At 41.3% G+C, this 20,250-nt stretch overlaps 2 protein-coding genes across 3 annotated transcripts; both read right to left on the bottom strand.

Annotated features, from left to right (window-relative positions):
* On the bottom strand, positions 9,970-11,666 carry LOC8079848 (E3 ubiquitin-protein ligase PUB23). The gene has a single exon (XM_002441820.2). The coding sequence runs from the start codon at positions 11,587-11,589 to the stop codon at positions 10,225-10,227; it is 1,365 nt and encodes a 454-aa protein (XP_002441865.2). The 5' UTR covers positions 11,590-11,666; the 3' UTR covers positions 9,970-10,224.
* Positions 15,725-20,250, bottom strand: LOC8079847 (protein FAR1-RELATED SEQUENCE 12). Of its 2 annotated transcripts, none has more exons than XM_021445861.1 (5): positions 19,801-20,250; positions 17,149-19,329; positions 16,941-17,071; positions 16,780-16,860; positions 15,725-16,118 (listed from the first exon to the last, which is right to left on the bottom strand). In XM_021445861.1, exons 2-5 carry the CDS (start codon positions 19,325-19,327, stop codon positions 16,056-16,058), a joined length of 2,454 nt encoding a protein of 817 aa, XP_021301536.1. In that variant the 5' UTR covers positions 19,328-19,329; positions 19,801-20,250; the 3' UTR covers positions 15,725-16,055. The 2 variants fall into 2 exon arrangements, with proteins under 2 accessions (XP_021301536.1, XP_002441864.1); XM_002441819.2 differs by having other exon boundaries at positions 19,816-20,250.

The following is a 20,250-nucleotide window of genomic DNA, read 5'->3' as shown; positions in this document are numbered from 1 at the left end:
GACGCAGAGACCGGGGCATGGAACTACGGCCTTGTTTAGTTCACCCTGAAAACCAAAAAGTTTTCAAGATTCCCCGTCACATCGAATCTTGTGGCACATGCATGAAACATTAAATATAGACGAAAACAAAAACTAATTACACAGTTTAGCTGTAAATCACGAGACGAATCTTTTGATCCTAGTTAGTCCATGATTGGATAATATTTGTCACAAACAAACGAAAGTGCTACAGTACCGAAAAGTTTTCACTTTTCGGAACTAAACAAGGCCTACGCAAGCGGGCGGAAGTCGGGACGTCAGGGCATCGCGGCATGGAGCTGCCGGAGCAGGAGGGTGCTGGGGTGGAGCTGCCGCCTGCCGGAGCACGCAAATATCAAGGGCGCGCGCCGCGAAGAAGCTAGCCAGCCCCATATCCTCTCTTCCATCTCCGGTGAGTGAGCATGGGCGCATGGTTACTGCAGTACCGTGCTGCTGCTGCTGGTGGGAGACTCGGGTGCGGCTGGCCTTGAGAGTGGTACGGACAAGTGAATGAAACGGTCGGGATAGGGTTAGCTAAGGGGCTTGTTTAGTTTACCCCGAAAACCAAAAAGTTCTCAAGATTTCTCGTTATATCGAATCTTGTGGCACATGCATGAAACATTAAATATAAACGAAAATAAAAACTAATTACACAGTTTAGTTGTAAATTACGAAACGAATCTTTTGATCCTATTTGGTCCATGATTGGATAATATTTGTCACAAACAAACGAAAGTGCTACAGTACCGAAAACTTTTTACTTTTCGGAACTAAACAAGGCCTAACTTATATATGTATGACATGACCTGGGCCTTTACAACCTCTATTTGGCAGATGGGCCTTAAGCAATTCGTGAGTTGATAGTTGAATTAACTAAAAGTAAAAAAAAAACTAAAACTGAGTTGAAATCTTGAATAATCTGGTCTAAATAAATATATCTCTATAATACTTAACGAGAGCTAACTCTTGTTAGTTTTGATCAAATTTTATTACATATTTTTATAGGTCTTCAAAGAGCTCGATATTAATTATACTAACATATGGATAATAAAAAATATAGCTGTGATAGAAGAAAGAAACAAGTTTGTACTTTAATTCGATATAGGTAAATAGTAAATTGTCACATTATTGACAACGCAAAATTTTAATTTTACACATTAATATGGTTAAACATAAATAAGATATGTATCAATCATATTGTCATTTCTAAAAATGTTAGCTATTTTTTTCTGCCAAGATAACACTAGCAAAACTCCCACTACCTATAACCGACGGCGGGAATACACATGCATACGCCTATAATAACTCTAAAAATGTCGCTAGGAAAATCTTCTACAGCATTATCTTGTGCTCTAAGTACTCTCGTTCAATATTTTGCCAAATAATATAACAAAAGAAGTGTAGACAAGATTGCACTGAACAAGTGCGGGAAAATAAATGGCGTACTAGGGCATAAACAAAGAAAATAGCTAGCTTGGTTAGAAAATTATATCTAGGCGCAAGATTGTAGGGATGGCTGATAATGCCAACAGTCCCTACAAATTATAAGGATATGATGACTCGTTTGAGAAGTATTTATAGGGGTATTTTTAGATTGAGCTGTCTCTAAATAAAGAGGTGTTACTACAAATCCGTTTTATAGCAGTGCATGCAAAGCATGTGTTAAAGTGTGATAAAGATAAAAACACATAATTAAGGACCAGCTCTCCTTTCAGAATCTGCAAAACTTCAACGACCAGCTCCAAGTCCCCTTCTTTATAGAGATCATCATTCTCATGTGTTGGTGCATCTTGAAGGTAAGAAATTATTGGATCTTCAGGCAGGTTCCCCTAACCTGCAACTCTCTAAGGTCGTCTGTTTCAGAGATGAGTTTCATCTGCTTTTTTGAAGGATGAAGAGAAGAAATCCGACAGACTTCAACCAATGGATTGCAAACCTTGTTTAGTGTGGTTGGTCTTTGGTCCTAAAGGCCATTTTATTTCTCAGTTTTTTTTTGTCCTGAGCTGGTTTTTTACCGGCCTGCCTACTTCTTTTCCTTTTTTATTTTCTTTTCTTGTAATTTTTGTGTTGTAACTTTACTTTTGCCTTTGTCTAATAAAACATTTTAGGGGTGTGCACCTCTCCATCTCCAGTTTTACTTAAAAAAAAAACAAGGTGGCCCGTGCGCAAGGGAGCGAGAGAGAAAACAAGGCTTTCCTCACCTTCCTGCGACTTCAGGGTAAAAGGGAGATCGGCGGCGGCGGCTTGGCAGCTATCAGGTCACGTCTCGGTAGTCTCGGCACGAGTCCGTGCCATGGATTCGGGCAAGAGACTTGAAACCGGAGTGCAGGTGCCAGGTGGCGTCGGCAAAAGGGACTTCCGAGTTCCAACCGATGCCCGGCCGGATGGGACTCAGGTCGCCCGGCTCGTGCGCCCCTCAGGCCTCAGCCCACTGAACTCTCTTTTTTTTTTCTGTTATTGGGCTTTATTTAGTTGTAAAAAATTTTATAAAATGAACATTGTATCATTTTCGTTTGTATTGGACAAATATTATCCAATCATGGTCTAACTAGACTCAAAAGATTTATCCCGTAAATTACAGACAAACTGTGCAATTAGTTATTTATTTAATCTATATTTAATGTTCCATATATGTGTAGTAAGATTTAATGTAACGGAGAATCTAAAAATTTTGCAAAATTCTTTGGGAACTAAACAAGGCCTTAGTTCCACCTAATAACTAAAAACTTTTCAAGATTCCCCATCATGCATGGAGTATTAAATATAGATAAAAAAAATAACTAATTGCACAGTTTGCTTTTAATTTGTGAGATAAATCTTTTAAGTCTAGTTAGTCCATGGTTGAACAATAATTGTCAAATACAAATGAAAGTGCTACCGTGACCAAAATTTTTCGTCGGAGAACTAAATAAGGCATTGGTAGGATAGAGTGAGTAGTGCTGCTAGTGATGACTGATGACATAATAATACAAGAAATCAATTCTCTCATAATTCTTGGGGTATAGACTATATGGACTCATCGCAATAGGTGTGTTTTCAATGGAGTAATTCCTGATATTGCAAGACCTCTGATCATTGCTGGAGAAGAGCGAAAACTATGGTTTTTGACAAGGGCTCAAGTAATTTTCCTTCTGACTGCCCCCCATTTAAAAAGTTAGGTTCATAGTACTGGTGTTGGTCGTCCTTTGAAACAGACACGGGCACGCTTGTATCCTAAGGACCAGAGGGTTTAGGGGAGTTCGGCGTGAGTGTGTGTTTTGTGTCCCTGGGGCTTGCCTTTTGGCTAGCCTGGGTTGTGTTATATACGAGTTTTCTCATTGTTACTTCTTGATATCGTGATGCGTAGCTTTCCTAAGTTTTTGACGAAAAAATCCTGATGAGATTGAATGATTAGCTTGGTGCATCTCCAATGGGTCGAAGTTTGGGAAAAACCTTGTCAAAAAAAAGAAGTTTGGGAAATCTTGTATTTCTTTTAGCAATTAGCCATGGCGATAGGGCTGTGACACTATGAGGCTTTGTTTAGTTGGTGAATCTCGCAAATTACAAGTAAACTATGTAATTAATTATAATTTTTATCTATATTTAATACTATATACATATGTCTAAAGTTTTAATACGACGAGAAATCTTTAAAAAAATTAAAACTAAAATGGACCCGTTCAGCATGAGTGCGTGACATGACAAGTAGCATTTGATGCAGACGAGCTTTCACATCTAGCGACTTAGCGAGGGTACACATTTATTTGCTGCATTTTTTTCTGCATATTGGGCACACACGTACGATGACAGGAGGCAGGACCTTATATTATCGACACAAAATTAAAAATGCATGTTTGCTCAACGGTAACTACTAGTAACGACTTTGAATATCCTAACTACTCTTGCATTGGTCCTCGTGCGAATTCCATTTGAATGCTGTGAAGGGAAGAAAACGTGTTGCATGGGGAGCACGTATCACCCCGATGGATCCCTTCATGGATGCGATGTGACAATGTGAATATGGTCGGCACTTGGTCAATTTCGCATCCATCTTGCCTGGTTTAGATACACCCAAAAATCTAAAACTTTACAAAATTTCCCATCATAGATAAAAAAGATAATTAATTGCATAGTTTACCTATAAATCACGAGACGAATCTTTTAAGTCTAGTTGCTCTAAAATTGGATAATATTTGTCAAATAAAAACGAAAGTGCTACAGTGTCAAAATCCAAAAAGTTTTTGGATCTAAACAAGGCCTTAGTTCTAAAAAATTTTAAGATTTTTTGTCACATCAAATTTTACGGCATAACATAGTCTATTAAATATAAATATAAATATAAATTAATTATACAATTTACTCATAATTTACGAGACGATTTTTTTAAGCTTAGTTTTTTTTTCGAACATAAACTTAGTTAGTCTATGATTAAATAATAATTATCAAATATAAATAAAAATACTACAATACTTAAAATCCAAAATTTTTAACAAACTGAACGAGGCCTCATTCTGAACGACGCTCATCACCCTATCCGGTCTCTTCTCGTTCAGACAAACATGTCCGCCGTTCAATTTTGCGTCCATTTTTTTTTTATTAGAAAACTTTTGCATCATCCATAATAGCTCCAGATATTCTCCAGCTAGCGCTGGTTACCCTGTTTCTGAACTATAGGAATTTCACGGAAATTTTACCTTGTAAGGGGGACTGCTTAAATATTATACTATTATATAAAAGACATTATAGTTTCCTCAATAGTGGTTGGATGAAATAATAATGTGAACGCTTTAAATGATTATTGTTGGGGGCTAATGGTGGATCATCAAGGTCCCGGCTTTTTTTATGAAGGAATAGGAGGGCCAAGGAGCCCCTACTAGAATGTATTAAAGCCCTGTTTGACATAGCTCAGGTTCACTAGTAAAACTATTCTTTCTGCAAAACAATTTTATGAGCAACTTCAACTTTGTGCATAGATAGGAGAGAGAAATATGAGAGAGAGAGTTAAGATAAGCTATTTTTTAGTTTCATTCATGAAACTGTTTTGAAATGAGTGTTTGGAAAAAATATCTCATAATAACTCATAAAGATATTATGAGCTATGTCAAACAGGTCCAAAATAATGAAATAGTTTTTTACATGAAGAGATATCAGAAAAAATGTCCCATCTAATTATAGTGTACTAGAAACATACCTCATGTTGATGCAAGGATCCCAAATGAATTTTAGCAAATGATGGGTATAGTGGCATGCTAGACACTTGGAGATAGAATCTTGTCAGGAAATAGGTTCGCTGCCGAGAGCACATGACTTTGCCGAGGGCCTAATATTAGGCTCTCGGCAAAGTATTCTTTACAGAGAGCCGACCGTCGGCAACGCCTACCATCGGCAAAATGTTCTTTGTTGAAGGCTGGGCCGTCGACAAACCCTATTCTTTGCCGTGGGCCATGCTCTCGGCAAGGGTTTGCCGTCTGCAAATTAGGACGGCACGCAAACGGCCGTCACCTGCCGTCTTCTTTGCTGAGAGCCCACAATACGGCGCTCAGCAAAGAGAATCTTTGCCAAGGGCCTAGTCCAGACCCTCGGCAAAAAAAAAACTGGTTTATTTTCTTCCAAATTTTTCTCTAGATTTACCATTGTACCTTAAAGTACATATTAAAATTTGTCGTATTTTACACTTATGGCACCGTAAATATGCTTGGAGATTTGTTTGTGAGTTTGAACTTGGAGACTATACACTTCTTTGTGATGTAGATGTGAACTATGTGATGCCGATGTGGTTTATGCGATGTGGATGTTCTTAATGTGATGTGGATGTGATGTATAGGTTATGCATTGTGATATATGTGTTTATTTTGTGAATGGAAATGCAAAAAAAATCCCTATGGCTTTGTCGAGGGCTATGGTTATGCCCTCGGCAAAGCTGAGAATTTTAGAATACACAGATTTCCAACTTTGTCGAGAGTATGACCATAGCTCTCACCAAGAGTATGACCATAGCTCTCAGTAAAGAGAGAGACTTTGCCGAGGGTATGGTCATAGCTCTCAACAACGATTTTTTTAAAAAAAATAAAAAATTCTTTGATGAGAGCTAAGGTGTTAGGCTCTTGACAAAGATTTAAAAAATCAAAAATTCTTTGTTGAGAGCTAGCTTGGGCTCTCGACAAAGACTGATGTTACCGTCATCTCTAAGGGCCGCTGATGCTCGGCGAAGGTTTTGCCGATAGCCGAATATGCGGCTTTCGGCAAATAAGCATTTGCCGATTAGAGCACTGCCGAGACACTTTTGCCGAAAGCAACGGTTGGTAAAGTCTTTGCCAAGTGCAAAGCCCTCTTTTGGAAAGCGTTTCGGACCCTCTGGCAAAACCTGGACCTAGGTCTAGTAGGTGGATACAGGTATTAATGGAAGACAAAATCTTGTTCTAATAAAATTTTATACCTTGTTTAGTTCCGAAAAGATTTCAGATTTCGGTACTGTAGTATTTTTGTTTTTATTTGATAAATATTATCTAATCATAGACTAACTAGGCTCAAAAGATTCATCTCGTGATTTACAGTCAAACTGTGTGATTAGTTTTTGTTTTCATCTATATTTAATGCTTCATGCATGTGCCGCAAGATTCGATATGACAAAGAATCTTAAAAACTTTTTTTATTTTGGGGTGTACCGAAATCCGCGTGTGTGTTCTGTTTACGTACCAACCACGTGTGGCCTCGCATGCATGTTTTCCAGCCGCCATTAGCAGGAGCAGCATTCTCATGCATGCATGCATATGTTCTATTCATATATTCTACGGAGACCGTGTAGTCAAGTCTCCAGGCCTTTCCCAAAATATTCTATAAAAAATTTTAGATTTTCTGTCACATCAAATTTTGCAACATATGTATAAAACATTAAATATAAATGAAAACAAAAACTAATTTTACAGTTTGCCTGTAAATCATGAGATAAATCTTTTGAGTCTAGTTAGTCTGTGATTGGACAATATTTACTAAATAAAAATAAAAATGCTATAGTAACCAAAACCAAAAAGAATTTGAAACTTGTTTAGTTGCAAAAAAATTTGGAAAAAATGGCACTATAGCACTTTCGTTTGTATGTGATAAATATTGTCCAATTATAGACTAACTAGACTTAAAAGATTCGTCTCGCAAATTACAGACAAACTGTGAGTTTCTATTTTTATCTATATTTAATGCTCTATGCATCTGTCCATCTATTCGATGTGACAGAAAATCTTAAAAAAAAGATTTTAGTGAGGAACTAAACAAGGCCTAGTCTAGAATACACACATAGTCCGGAGTATGCAATACTATATTTATAGTACTATTGTCCAACTTTGCTTTGAATTAATTGGTGGCTTCCCGGAGAAGGGGATAAAATTATTGAAGGAAGAAGAGTGAAGACGTGTGCCGTATCATCGGATCTAGCGTCATGGCTCCTGCTCCGGATTGACGAGGCATGCATGGAAGTCCTCCAAAATTGAAGTCTGAAGACATGTAGGAGTATGACCGCAAGTGCTCAAGCCTATGGTCTAGGTCTACTCCGTAGGTCAGTTGGCAACCTACTAGCTTCTTTTTTTTTTGAATGAAGGCTTCAAGCTAAATTGAATTCGTATAATGTGAAATATTGGACGATCTATGTGTGTGCAAGGGGAACACTGCACTGTCATGCCTGCTCAGCTCTAGCACCACAAGTGATTCAAGATAGAGAAATAATATTCGCCTAAACACTCTTTAATAACCAGTAATAATTCTAGTTTGTTATTTTTTATGTTATCTTGTAATGGTACCATTTACATGTATCCTACTACATTAATTTGCAGGAGCAATTAGAATTGTTACGAACGCTATTTAGAATCGTACAGGAACACATGGATAAATTAAAACAATAGTACATCTACATTTTTCCTTAGCTACTTCTAGCATTAGGCTCAACTAATAACCAATCGCAGATAAAAATATTTTTTTTCGTATGCTAAAAATCATTCATATTCAAGAATATCCATACATAAATTTATATTCATTTCAAAATATGGATATAAATATTAAAAGTGCGCTATCTGATCCAATATCTATAGACGATGCCAAGGACAATGGTACTTAACGGTGCGTGTCCATCTCAAATCGCAAGTAGTGCTAGAGGTGACGAGATGTGACAATGCGGCGTTCCATGTAGAACAAGGACGAATCTGAGCCATGAAATGTTTAAAGACTAAAATGTATTTTGATAATTTATGGATGAAAATGTCTCTGGAATATAAAGTTTAGGCACTAAATCGCTTAGTTCGTGGATGAAACTGAGCCCAAAAGAAATATTTGGACTAAAATGCACATTTGAAAGTTTGGGGATGGAATCGAGCCTTGTGTAATAGTTGAAGGACTAAAATATGTATTCTGCCTAGTCTTTAACTCTTTATAAAGGAAAAGGTTTTGGTCTCGCCATCATCTCACAAGACGCGATGTATTTCTGAGGAAGTCGTGGAAAAAGTGGACAGGAAGCATGTGTTTGGCCACTGAAGTGCTTTTCTTATGAAACATATTTGTTTGGCTCGTGCTAATACTTCGTATTTGGCTGATCGTTTCTAGAGTGATTTGTTTTGAGAGAAAAAACATTGTTCCGTGACTAAAGTATGGTTGATAAGCTCAAGTGAATAGACATAGTTTGAACTATGGTTTTATTATTATTGCTTCTAAAAACCAATAAACACATAATTTTTTAAACTACCTTTTCAGACTAATTTGCACATGTCTTTAGTCTAAATAAATACTTTAAGAATAATTGATAGTCAAGTTCTAAGACATTGGCCTTGTCCAAACGACAAGCATTATATGGCCTTGTTTACTTGAATTTTTTTTTTTGCAAAATGTGAATAGTAGCACTTTCGTTTGTATTTGACAAATATTGTCTAATCATAAGCTAAGTAGGCTCAAAAGATTCGTCTCGCAAATTATATGCAAACTGTATAATTAGTTATCTTTTTTACCTATATTTAATGCTTCATCCATGTGCCGCAAGATTTGATGTGACGGGAAATCTGAAAAATTTTGTAAAATTTTTTAGGAACTAAACAAGGCCTATGTAACTCGACGAGCAATTTTACAAGGGAGGAGCAAGAACAAGACATAAGCAAACTCAGGCCCTGTTTGATTTGCATCGGTAAACTTTAACTCTCGTCGATCTGTCATATCGAATGTTTGGACACATGCATAGAGTATTAAATATAGACTATTTACGAAACTAAAATCACAGCTAGAGAGTAATTTGCGAGACCAAACTTTTGAGCCTAAATAGTCAATAATTGGACATTAATTGCCAAATAAAACGAAAGAGCTACAGTACATGTTAAAGTTTAACACCTCCAACCAAACACCCTCTCAGTGTAGATCGGTTGTTTATGTCAAGTTTCTTGTAGTACTAGGATCTATGTCCCTAAGAGTTGGCATGTGTGTTCGCATTTCCTAAATTTATTTTAAGATATAGTAACACTATTTTTTATAGGTAGGTGACACGTATGTTGAAAATGAGATATTTATGGTAACTTTGTCAACCTTGAGTCCCTCATAGATGCAAGAGAGACAAAGGCGGTGTTGACTGAAAAACAAACCAAGTTAAAATTTGACACATAAGAGTGTTATCAGTAGACGATTCGTGCTTGCACCGCATATGTCATTGCCACGGTTTACTTGCACTGAGACGACTAAAACGATGATGACATGCATGTTGTAAAAGTTATTTAATACATTATCTCAATATTTACTTACTTCATCCGGTTCCATAATTCCTGTCATTTTAGAATTGACGTACGTGCTTCACAATCACAATATAGCTTTGTCTATGTTTTGCTACTATATATATCATATATACAATCAACAATATAATTTTACTAAAATATTTCTAAACTAATCTATACATGTTGCCTTTGTGTCTTCAAACTAATATCTTCAGAAGTCATTGATAGTCGAAGTTCCAAAAAGGAAAAAAAGAAAAGATGTCCTCTAATAAAGATATACTTGTAAAGAAAATAACATCGAATTTTTGTACAAACATTTCTTGGTCATGGATCGATTGACTACCATTATTTGCAGGCAGCATAATCTTGACTGATGAACAAGACTAAATGAGCTAGTAAGTACATGAATTAACCATGTCGGTCTGCAAGAATCACAATGCCGACAGAAAGTCGCTGTCTTGCTCCATGCATCGCATGCCATTACTGGCGGCAACGACTAGAGGTACCTCGAGAGCAGGTATGCGCTGACGCAGGGCGACCCGCTCCAGACGCCGGAGTGCAGCCTGAGCACGGCGCGCGCCGCCTCCTTGACGGCGGCGTCGCAGTCCGCCTGCAGCACGCAGCAGAGCTTCCCGACGGCGCCGACGCGCGCCATCTCCCGCAGCACCTCGGGGGAGGCCGCCCGGCCGCCGACGGCCGCGAGCACGCGCACGGCGCAGGCGTCGGCGGCCGCGGACACGCGCAGCAGCCGCCGCGCCACCACGGCGACGCCCGCCGGGTGCGCCGCCACGGCCGCGCGCCCGTCCGCGCACGCGCACAGCTCCGCCAGCAGCGCCATGGCCAGCTCCGTCACCCTCCTGCCCCCGCCGCCCGCGCTCGCGGGCGAGGACGACGGCGGCGGCGCGTCGAGCTCCAGCTCGATGGCCTCGTGCGCGGCGCCGGCGTCCACGACCAGCGCGCGGTTCCGGCCCAGCGGGCACGCGTGCAGTAGCACCCGCAGCGCGCACCGCATCGCGCCGGGGGACACCCTGTCGCGCACCACCGCCGTGACGGCGCGGAAGAGCTCCGGCCGCAGCCGCTCCAGCACCGCCGAGCTGGCCGCCTCCGTGACGGAATCCAGCAGCCGGACCACGCTCTCCCTCGCCGTGTCCGTGTCTCCGCCGGAGGTGCCGACGGGCTCGAGGGCCACCAACACGTCCGTTACCGCGTCGAGGAGGTTGTGCACGTGGGTATCGGCGACGACCAGCGGCCGGAGCTCGTCGCCGGAGACGGCGAGAGCGCGGACGAGATCAAGTCCGGCCTCGACGGTGCGCGTGGCCTCTAAGCTCCTCCTCACCTGGTGTTCGGGATAGGTGCTCTTGATGACCTCGCTGGCGCTCGACACGATGACGCGGAGCACGCGCTGGAGGACACCGGCGTCCACCATGTACCGCCGCGCCACGTCGCTCTCGGACGCAACCTCCGCGGCCTCGCGGAGCACGTCAACGGATGGGCAAGCAACCGTACACAGCAGCTTCTTCACGACGACGTCGGCGGCGGCGACCTCCGGCGGCCGTTGCTGCTGCTCTACTACGTCGTCTGCCAGCAGCTTGGCTTCACCCGCGTCCGGCGCCGGCGGCGTGGAGGTGGAGGAAGGCAGGCGCCAGGACTGGATGAGCCTCCGGAGCGTGTGGTTCGGGGTGAGGTCGGCGAGGGCGAGTGGCTGGCCGGTGACCGGGCAGGTGGCGTGGCCGGCGGCGAGCCAGCGCTCGATGGCGCGGCGGTCGTAGGTGATGCCGGTGGGCGCCGTGACGGGGTCCTGCATGGGCTGCAGCGAGATGGGGCACATCAGGTGTTGACGCATGCCGCTCAAGTCCTCCATTGTTTGTCACCGGGAATATAATGGGAACGTGACCTATAACTAAAACGCATACAGGACGTCTCTCTATATATAGCGACGGACTGATGGCGATGCATATCAGGTTTTGGGTTTTGACCGTTATGAAACAAGAACAAGGCTAACCTGCCGCAACATTTTTTTTTCAGTCAAACGAGTTCGGATTAATGAACGTGCATGGGAAAATAATATGGATAGCCTGCCGAAATAGTTGTGGTCAGGTGTGTTTCGTGAAAACGATTTTCCATCGGCTTCACATTGGAAAACGGAAACAAATTTAACAGGCTGGACAAAAAGTATCTGTTCAAATTCCTTTCTGAAGAGATTTTGTTCAATTCACAAATGCTTCGACTTTCTTTGGCTGCCACACACCAGATCCTAGTGCATTTTTCGAATTCAGAAGGATTATAGAAATCGGCCAATCCAAACACGGCTGATTCTGATGAAGATTATAGAATTCACCGTCGAGATTCTTATAATCCCATGATGGTCTCTCTCCGTGCTACTATTTTTGAGATTATTGACACGACCAACCACCGAGATCTACAGCTATTTCTAATCTCTTCTAGTTCTAGCAAATGTCCCCGTGAGTTGGAACGCAACATACAGCTTGTGGCGCCCTTGAAGATTTGTGGTGTAGAGATTTGTTCGTGTCATCTATTTTAATATTCTTGAAATCAAACTTCGTATCATTGTTGATTGTGTTTCTAACTTGTATAAAGTTTGAGTCATGAGTTCGGGACACATACGGGATATAGTGAGTTTTCGTTCGGTCGCTAGATGCGTCATGGAATGGACTCATACAGCCGTTGAACGCACGTTGTTCTAACTCGTATGAGCATAGGTCATGAGTCCCTATCACATAGGGACAACAAGTTTCTATCCTAACGCTAGACAGTCTTGGAATCATATTCTCTACCGTCGCGAAAAATATGTTGTTTTCCCCTCACGGGCATTTTCATCATCATCTATAACGACTTGGGTGGGTCAGCGTCGTCGTGGATTGGCAGGCAGTAAGTAGTGCAACCAACATTGGCCATGGCTAGAGTGACTCCATGAAAGACACAGTGATGCCCAAGCTCTCAGACTAAACCTCCTCACCTTGATCCCAGCCTCCACCGCCTCCGTGGCCCCTTCCCCCTCCCATCGTCGTCATGGCCTCTACACTTTACACTGACGTAACTCTTCATGTGCCAGGATAGCACCACAGACGACGAGAGAGGGTCCTCGCGCCCACCTTGCTAGTATCGCCTCCACTGAAGGGTGCTAGGCACGAAGCCTAGTGCCACCGCCTCGAACTTTGGTGTCTGAGACATACAAAGTTGCCCCTCACGTCGACCATGCAGACATGGCAGTGGCTGAACTGACAACCGCATATGTGTAAGGCTGACAAGTGGTGCACGGCTAGGGCACCTCTCTAGTGAGTGGCGCAGCCACCGTTGTAGTGGAGGAGACGACGCGAGGCAAGGTGAGCCGAGAGGGGGTAGTGTGGCGAAATTGGCAGCACGTGGAGAAGAAGAATGGGAAAAGATGATAAGTGGGACCTATGTGTTAATGAGTGGACCGAGGGAGAGTAGTAGAGTCATTTTGGTCCATGGCACACGAGCCAACGTCGTCCGCCGACGTAAAGAATGGCATGTTTTAGGTTCTGAATGGATTATAATGGTACTAGCTCTCTTAGGCGAGGAATATTGATATCTATCAAATTTACTTTTAGAAAGAAGAGAAAATATTTCATTAACAATATCGTTCTAATTAACCTAAAATGAAAGCCAACCGATGGGTCACAAACTACTAGTACTAGTACTACTACGGGCTTGTTTGGTACAGCTCAACTTCACTAGTAAAGCTGTTTTTTTTAGAAAATAGCTTCATGAGTGACTTTCTAGATAAAGCTGGGCTGTTTTGGAGAAAGTGTTTGGCAAAATAGCTTCACCAACTACTTCATGCATAGTTGAGAGAGAAAAATGAGGAAGAAGCGTACCGAAATCCGAAATCTTTTCGGAACTAAACAAGGCCTCATATTGGCAACAACATATCCGGCTTGATGTCTGCCTGCAACTGCAAGCAATGGATAATGGTTTCTCCAGAAATCGTCTTGTCAAAATCGTGACGTGAACACATTGAAGAGGAGACGACGACGACGACGACGACGCGAACTGGCTGCCACTGCTCTAATGAATGGTGTGCGCGTTCCGGCACCGGCACAGCTGGGCCTGGGGGCGCAATACTTTGACCAGCAGACGTCTTTGGTGGAGTGGTTGACCGCAGCTCTGTTTGCTCTGCCGGTGCCGTGCGTACGCTTGGGCGCAAGGCCGTAGCAGGCCTAGCGGCGGTCGTTGCAGCACGGTACTCTCCGCCGGCGCCTACTGTCCACATGGAGGCTTCGTGCATGCCGACCATGTGTTGTTGCCCGCTCACCTCCTCTCCTAAACTGGTGCTACAATATTTTTCAGAAAAGAATTTGAAGGCAGGGTCAAACGAAAAAAAATGAAAATAAAAAACTAGGCCAATTTGTCTGTTAACATGGCCATTCATGTTCTCATATCTTCCTTAATACTAACTCCGTGCTAAAAAGAATCTTGTTTTTTGAGTCAAACACCTTTAGTTTTGATCAGTTTTGTAGAAAAAAAATATCAACATCGATCTATGACAGCGATAAGAGCAACTTCAAGAGACACTCTATATCATTCATAATTGCTATAGGTCTTATGAATAGAGATTTTGATTAAAAAAATAATCTCTTACATCTTACTTATTTTGTTGTATTCAAATATAGACATCTTCTATTCCAGATTCCTCGCTAGCCAAAGATACAAGAGAATAGATCTCTAAAGTGAACATACTATGTAAAAAAGTTGTTGGAGAGTAAAAAAAATACAGAAAACCATTTTTTATGTAAATGACTCGAAATGATGATTTATAGAGCGAGTGGGCTTTAGGAAAACTCCGGTAGATACTCTAAGTATAGTGAACCTATTTGGAGAAATAAATATTGATACCATTTTCTATATATTTGTTTTCATATTACTTCTAATCATATCTATGAATTTTAGTCGATTTCGATAAAAAGAAATTAGAGTGTCAACATAAGCTTACTTTTATTTTCATGGTCCCACTTTCCGTGTAGGACCCACATATTGATCTTGACGCGTAAAAATTGGTGCAGAGTAGAGTCGTAACAAGCAGATCTTGTCACACTATTATCCATGGACCTGAGCATTTGGTAATTTGCGGGCGCTTTCCCGTCCACCATGTCCGTGTACGAGAATGACCGGGTCGTGCCGCACTTCTATTCCACGTCGTGCATGCAAATAAAGCCCACCAGACCGGTGGTTTGCGCTCTGGTTTTGAGCGGGCCAGCCTGAGTAGCATTTGGCGCATTGCATTGCAGTTCCATGTGCAGAGTGTCTTGGGCCTTGTTTAGTTCACTCCGAAACCAAAAAGTTTTAAAAATTCCTCATCACATCAGATCATGTGGCATATACATAAAACAATAAATATAGATACACAGTTTATCTGTAAATCGCAAAACGAATCTTTTGATCCTAGTTAATCTACAATTAGACAATATTTGCCACAAACAAACGAAAGTGCTACAGTAGCAAAATCCAAAAAAGTTTCACATCTAAACAAGGCCTTGATGAAAAAAAATCCGACCCAACTATTGGTTGACGTTAGAACATTTCAGGATGGTGGCACTGTTTTCAGTACCAAATGCAATGCGCAAATGAGGAAACAAAATAAAAAAAAAAGAGACTGAAAACCAAATGCAGCACATGGAAAATAGAGTGCGTTGCAATCGAAAGATGGTAACTTTATGCACCGGATATATATAACTCAAGCCTTCAACAACTATCAAGCGAGTCAAACATCAAAGCTTAGCCAATTGCATCAACAGCTACTCGAATGAATGTATATGCTAATATGCTCCTAAAACTAGAGTATGCACAGAATATTTTCATGGCTCAGCTTCGTTTCTCAATTCAAACTTTTAAATACGTATGCCATCCATAAACAATTACGTAATTTACTGAACAGAAGCCGACTGTACCAAAAAATGCTTTGAGGTCATTAAGACCGTGCTTCAGTGAATACACTTCTTAGGTAAAGAACTTGGTAGTTGAAATTGACAATCAGTATCAACTGGTGGAGAAGTCTATTATAATGCTTACTGATTTGTTTAGCTAGCACATAATGACATAAATGATACATTTCAAAAACAAATTTCATCTAGTTTCCTATAGCATGATGCTTCTATATTCCATACAGCTAAGTGAATAACAGATTTACAGTTAGTACATTCACAAAATGGAAGATAGCAACCTATTTCTTCTGTTGCTAGGTTGGGTGTCTATGTTTACTGCCTAGATGAACAAGTCATTAACATACAACAATCAGTATAAGAGACATGAGCTTCAGATATTCACACGTCAATGACACTACACCTTTCAGAAATTGCTTCCACCACCAAATTGCGATGGTGGCTGAACTGCGCCATAAGCAGAATATTCCTGTCACAATTCACAAGTTCAGTAAACTCACTAAACTAGTAAAAGCTGAAAGAATCAAAGCAACTAAAGTGAGACCAGTACAAAAAGGAACAGGAAATGTTTACTAGCATGTACTCCCTCCATTCCAAATTTTGGCTTTTCTAGATACATAGCTCTTGTTATGCATTTAGATATACACAATATCTAGATACATAGTAAAAGCAATGTACCTAGAAAAGCCAAAATGTCTCATAATTTGGAACAGGAGTAGAAAACTAGACTCTGTGATAGAAGGGTCATAAGTTCGAAGGTCAATACCCCAACTGAAGAAGTGAGGAGACAAGGATATACACACTCTGAACAAAAAAAGGCTTGTAGTATCTAGAAACTAAACCAAGCTAGTACAAAAACCTTGTTCATTTGGTGCAAAGTTTGTCTTGATAGATAGTTAGAACTTCAAAGCAAGTTTTGTGTATGTCTTGGAAGTTTGAGAATAAAAGAAAAGAGTAAGAAAAGATGACATGTTAGCTTATTACATGTATTCATTTGCTTAATGTTAAGAATGCTCATATTAATTGTAGTTTTACTAGGAAGGCTTTCCAGTTGCCAATTGCATCTAATCCTTAATACATGCCACCAACAACATGGATAAGATATAGAATAAAAAAGCTCATTTATGCACCTGAGATGCACACTGAGGCTCAGAATGCATATTTGTATGCCCTTGAATCTGACTTGTTGAAACAACAGTCGCAGGATATCCCTAAAAAGCAAAGGTGGATTCAGTAATTTGGAAGCAGTTAATAAAACAATAATCCTAAAGAAACAAGGTAGTATCACTACCTGGTAGAAGTAAGGTCTACCAACAGATGAGTTTGATGCAATATCTTCTGCAGCAAAATATTGATCTTGATTTGGGGGGTCGACAAAAACCGGGTCAGCTGGCTGGGGCAAAACCACTTGTTTCACATTTCCTAAAAAACAATTATTTTTATTCAATCGAACTTAATCATTGCTGAAGCAAGATGAATGCAAGTGAAAAAGGAGATACTTGATTGTTTCTCTTGCTTAGTTGATTTTTTCTTTCTCTTTTCAACCCTACTTCCATCTTTCTCTTTTCCCACCGGATTCATATGCAATCTTTTGAGGTCACACATATTTTCCAGTGATTTTTCTCCGTTTTCAAGTACATCCAGAATTAGTTTTCTTGTATTATGATGACTTTTGCTCTTTGTCAGCAGATCATAAACAAACCACATAGCCCTATTATGATACACAGATGCAGCTTCTGTGCGATCTTGTTCTGCAAATTCATCAACTGGAAATGGATATGTTCCTTTTCTGGCATATTTTGTCCAACGGTTTAAAATATACCTTTCAGGAATCCTATCGACGTTCTTGAGACCAAGTGCATTTAGAGCATGTAGACAAAGTACACCCATGGTCTCAAATTTTTTGCAAGTACAGCTCAACTCCATGGTAGATGTGTTAAGGAAAACTACCCAAACATTTGGACTACTTTGCAGAACAAACTCGAACTTATACAACGTTTCATTACACTGAACTTCCTGATATGAAGTTGCACCAGTTCCATCTAGAAAATCTGTTTCAAGATACTTATAGACCTTGTGTGTGTAAACTTCAGCGGCATGTTGCAAAATTCTGTTATGCTTAACTGTACACTGCGGAGCAGCCTGGTTGCACTGAATGTCCTCTAAAGACTCAGTTTTACGCCAACTACCTGCAATTTTATCCAACTCAAGAACAAAAGAGGCAAGTGAAGTTGATTCATCATCAATGTTGCCCAAAACATTGTTCAAACCCTCATTCCTATCCATCGATTCGATCCCACCATCAAACGCATCCTTGTGAAGAGCTGTGCACCATTTATGCCTTTGCTGATACAGATCAGTGAGCCACGTGTGTTCCTGCATATTATACTCATGATGCATCATCGCCCATGTTGCATCAAATTCTGCTTCTGACTCACATCCTCTCATGCACTTTATCAGCAAGCTATGACATGTTCCAGAATCATTGATAGTGCCTAAATGGGACAGCATGTTCTTTTCAATGAGCCGTTGACAAAGACAATGACGTGTCCCAGGAAGAACATTTTCAGTTGCCTTGGAGATAAATTCATTCTGATCAGTAAAGATTGTTTTAGGAGGACGACCACCCACTGACTCCAAGAATGACTTAAATAACCATTCATAGGATGTTAGGGACTCGTCTAACAAAAATGCACAGCCCAACATGACATTTTGTCGGTGGTGATTCACACCAATAAATGTGGCACATATCATATTATACTTGTTGGTGCGATATGATGTGTCAAATATCACAACATCTCCGAAACTATCATAGTCAACCCGGCTTTTCCCATCCCTCCAGAAAAAATTAGTCATTCGTCCTTCTTGATCTACTTCTACATCCCAATAGAACATACCTTGTTCATTTGACCTGCGCTTGAAATATCCAACAAGGGCCTCACATTCCTCTGGTTCAAGCAGAGTGTAACTACGGATGCTAAGCTGGCTGTGGCATTCTGTACCATCTTCATTTATATGCAAACTGTCATGCATTGCTTGGATTTCAGCATTCACCATTGCATTCAGCACACCAGATTTCGGAACTGAAAGAGTCCTCACTGATCTCAGTAAGTGTATCTCTTCCGGTCGAACTAGCTCATGATTGTGCTCAGGAACTATTTGAATAACTCGCCATTGACCTTCAGAATCAACCCTAAAACGTACCATCGCTTTGCAATTAGTCCTGGTCTCCGGCTTATTAAAGTTCGCTTCAGTAAGCTGCTCATCATCCTTCAAGCCTTCTTTTGAGCAGTAATAATCTTTAGTACGGATGGTTTTGGTTCCAGTAAAGTAGTACTGCTTTCCCTTCCGAACACTAAAGCCCATACGGTGCCCATAGTCACAGTACAACCTGTAAGCTTCTTCCTCACTATATGCGACTTTATTTCGTAATTCTTCAGTCAACTCCTCACGGCTCGGGATTATAGAACTATGTTCCCTATCCTCTTCTTCATTTCCTGCAGGATCTTCCTCCCTCCTCTGTTCTTGGTTGTCAAAGGCTACTTGCTCCCCATTTTCAGTACTGTAAATTATTTGCTGCATTTCTCCATTCTCCTCAGCTTCTTGTTCATTATCTTCGACACTGCCAAGACAGATGGCCTCCCCATCAATCTCAATAGCAATTGTAGTACCTTCCATCACTGCATCACGAAAGGCAATGTATTGGTATGGTACAAATACCAGGAAAGTATGAGAACAGACCTACTACTGAAACAATTGAAACAAAGACATAGAAGCTTCTTTTTATATTTTGGGTTCAACCCCACAACCACACACAGTGGTGGGCCAACAATTTTAAGGTTTGTCATCCAAAATGTGAAGGGCTATCGAAAGATTTTTTTTAACAACCTAAAGCCTAATATTTGTCATGTATAATACCACGTAATAATAGAGATATAATACATAATTGAGCATGGTTTAATAAATTCGTATAGAATTGAATATAACTAGACATTGTTTTACATGTAGAACTGTCCCAGTTTAACAAAATATTTAAGAAATATATGTAACACATCATCAGTGAGTTAATATCAGTTTCACAAACATTCCCAAATTGCAATGAGCTGATCTAATATAGTGAAACGGAAAGCCAATTCACCAAATTAACTTACAAATCGGATTCACACCTGGTGGCTGCTCCAATGGAGAATCAACAGAGTACCAGACCAGCACAAGCTGCTCTCCTCCTGCCTCAGGACGGTCGAGGCTCGAACTTTAGCGCCGCTGCCCGCTGCCGCAGGCCTCCCACGCCCAGCACCCCGGTTGCTTGCCGCTGCCGACTTGCCCCTGGCCCCTGGCCACGGGCCGCCCCAGCCCTCCGCAGCCACCCGGCGCCCCCAGGCAGCGCACCTGCTTCCGCCCAAGCCCTGTGAGTACAGCGTGGCTGCGCCCGCTGCCACCTAGCCGGAGATTCGGCCCTAGGCCTAGGGTTTGGAATGGAACGGGAAAGAGAAGCAGAGAAGCCGCAGGCGCTGTTCCGCGCGACTGCGCCAAACGCCGAAAGACGAAACGGCGATGTGGGGGACCTAGCGGCTAGCGTTTCTCGCGACTGCGAGGCCACG

Source organism: Sorghum bicolor, chromosome 8 (genome assembly GCF_000003195.3).
Source record: "Sorghum bicolor cultivar BTx623 chromosome 8, Sorghum_bicolor_NCBIv3, whole genome shotgun sequence".
NCBI lineage: Eukaryota > Viridiplantae > Streptophyta > Magnoliopsida > Poales > Poaceae > Sorghum > Sorghum bicolor.
Note: the sequence above shows the minus strand (reverse complement) of the source record. Positions and strands in the feature narration are given on the sequence as shown.

Bases quoted from the DNA above. Each gene is read 5' to 3' on its own strand.
- LOC8079847 (XM_021445861.1), bottom strand. From the start codon at position 19,327: ATGGAAGGTACTACAATTGCTATTGAGATTGATGGGGAGGCCATCTGT. The intron at 17,072-17,148 runs GTATCTCCTTTT...ATTGTTTTTTAG, and splicing joins TAAGCAAGAGAAACAATCAA to GAAATGTGAAACAAGTGGTT. The intron at 16,119-16,779 runs GTGCATAAATGA...GAATTGTGACAG, and splicing joins AGCCTCAGTGTGCATCTCAG to GAATATTCTGCTTATGGCGC.
- LOC8079848 (XM_002441820.2), bottom strand. From the start codon at position 11,589: ATGGAGGACTTGAGCGGCATGCGTCAACACCTGATGTGCCCCATCTCG.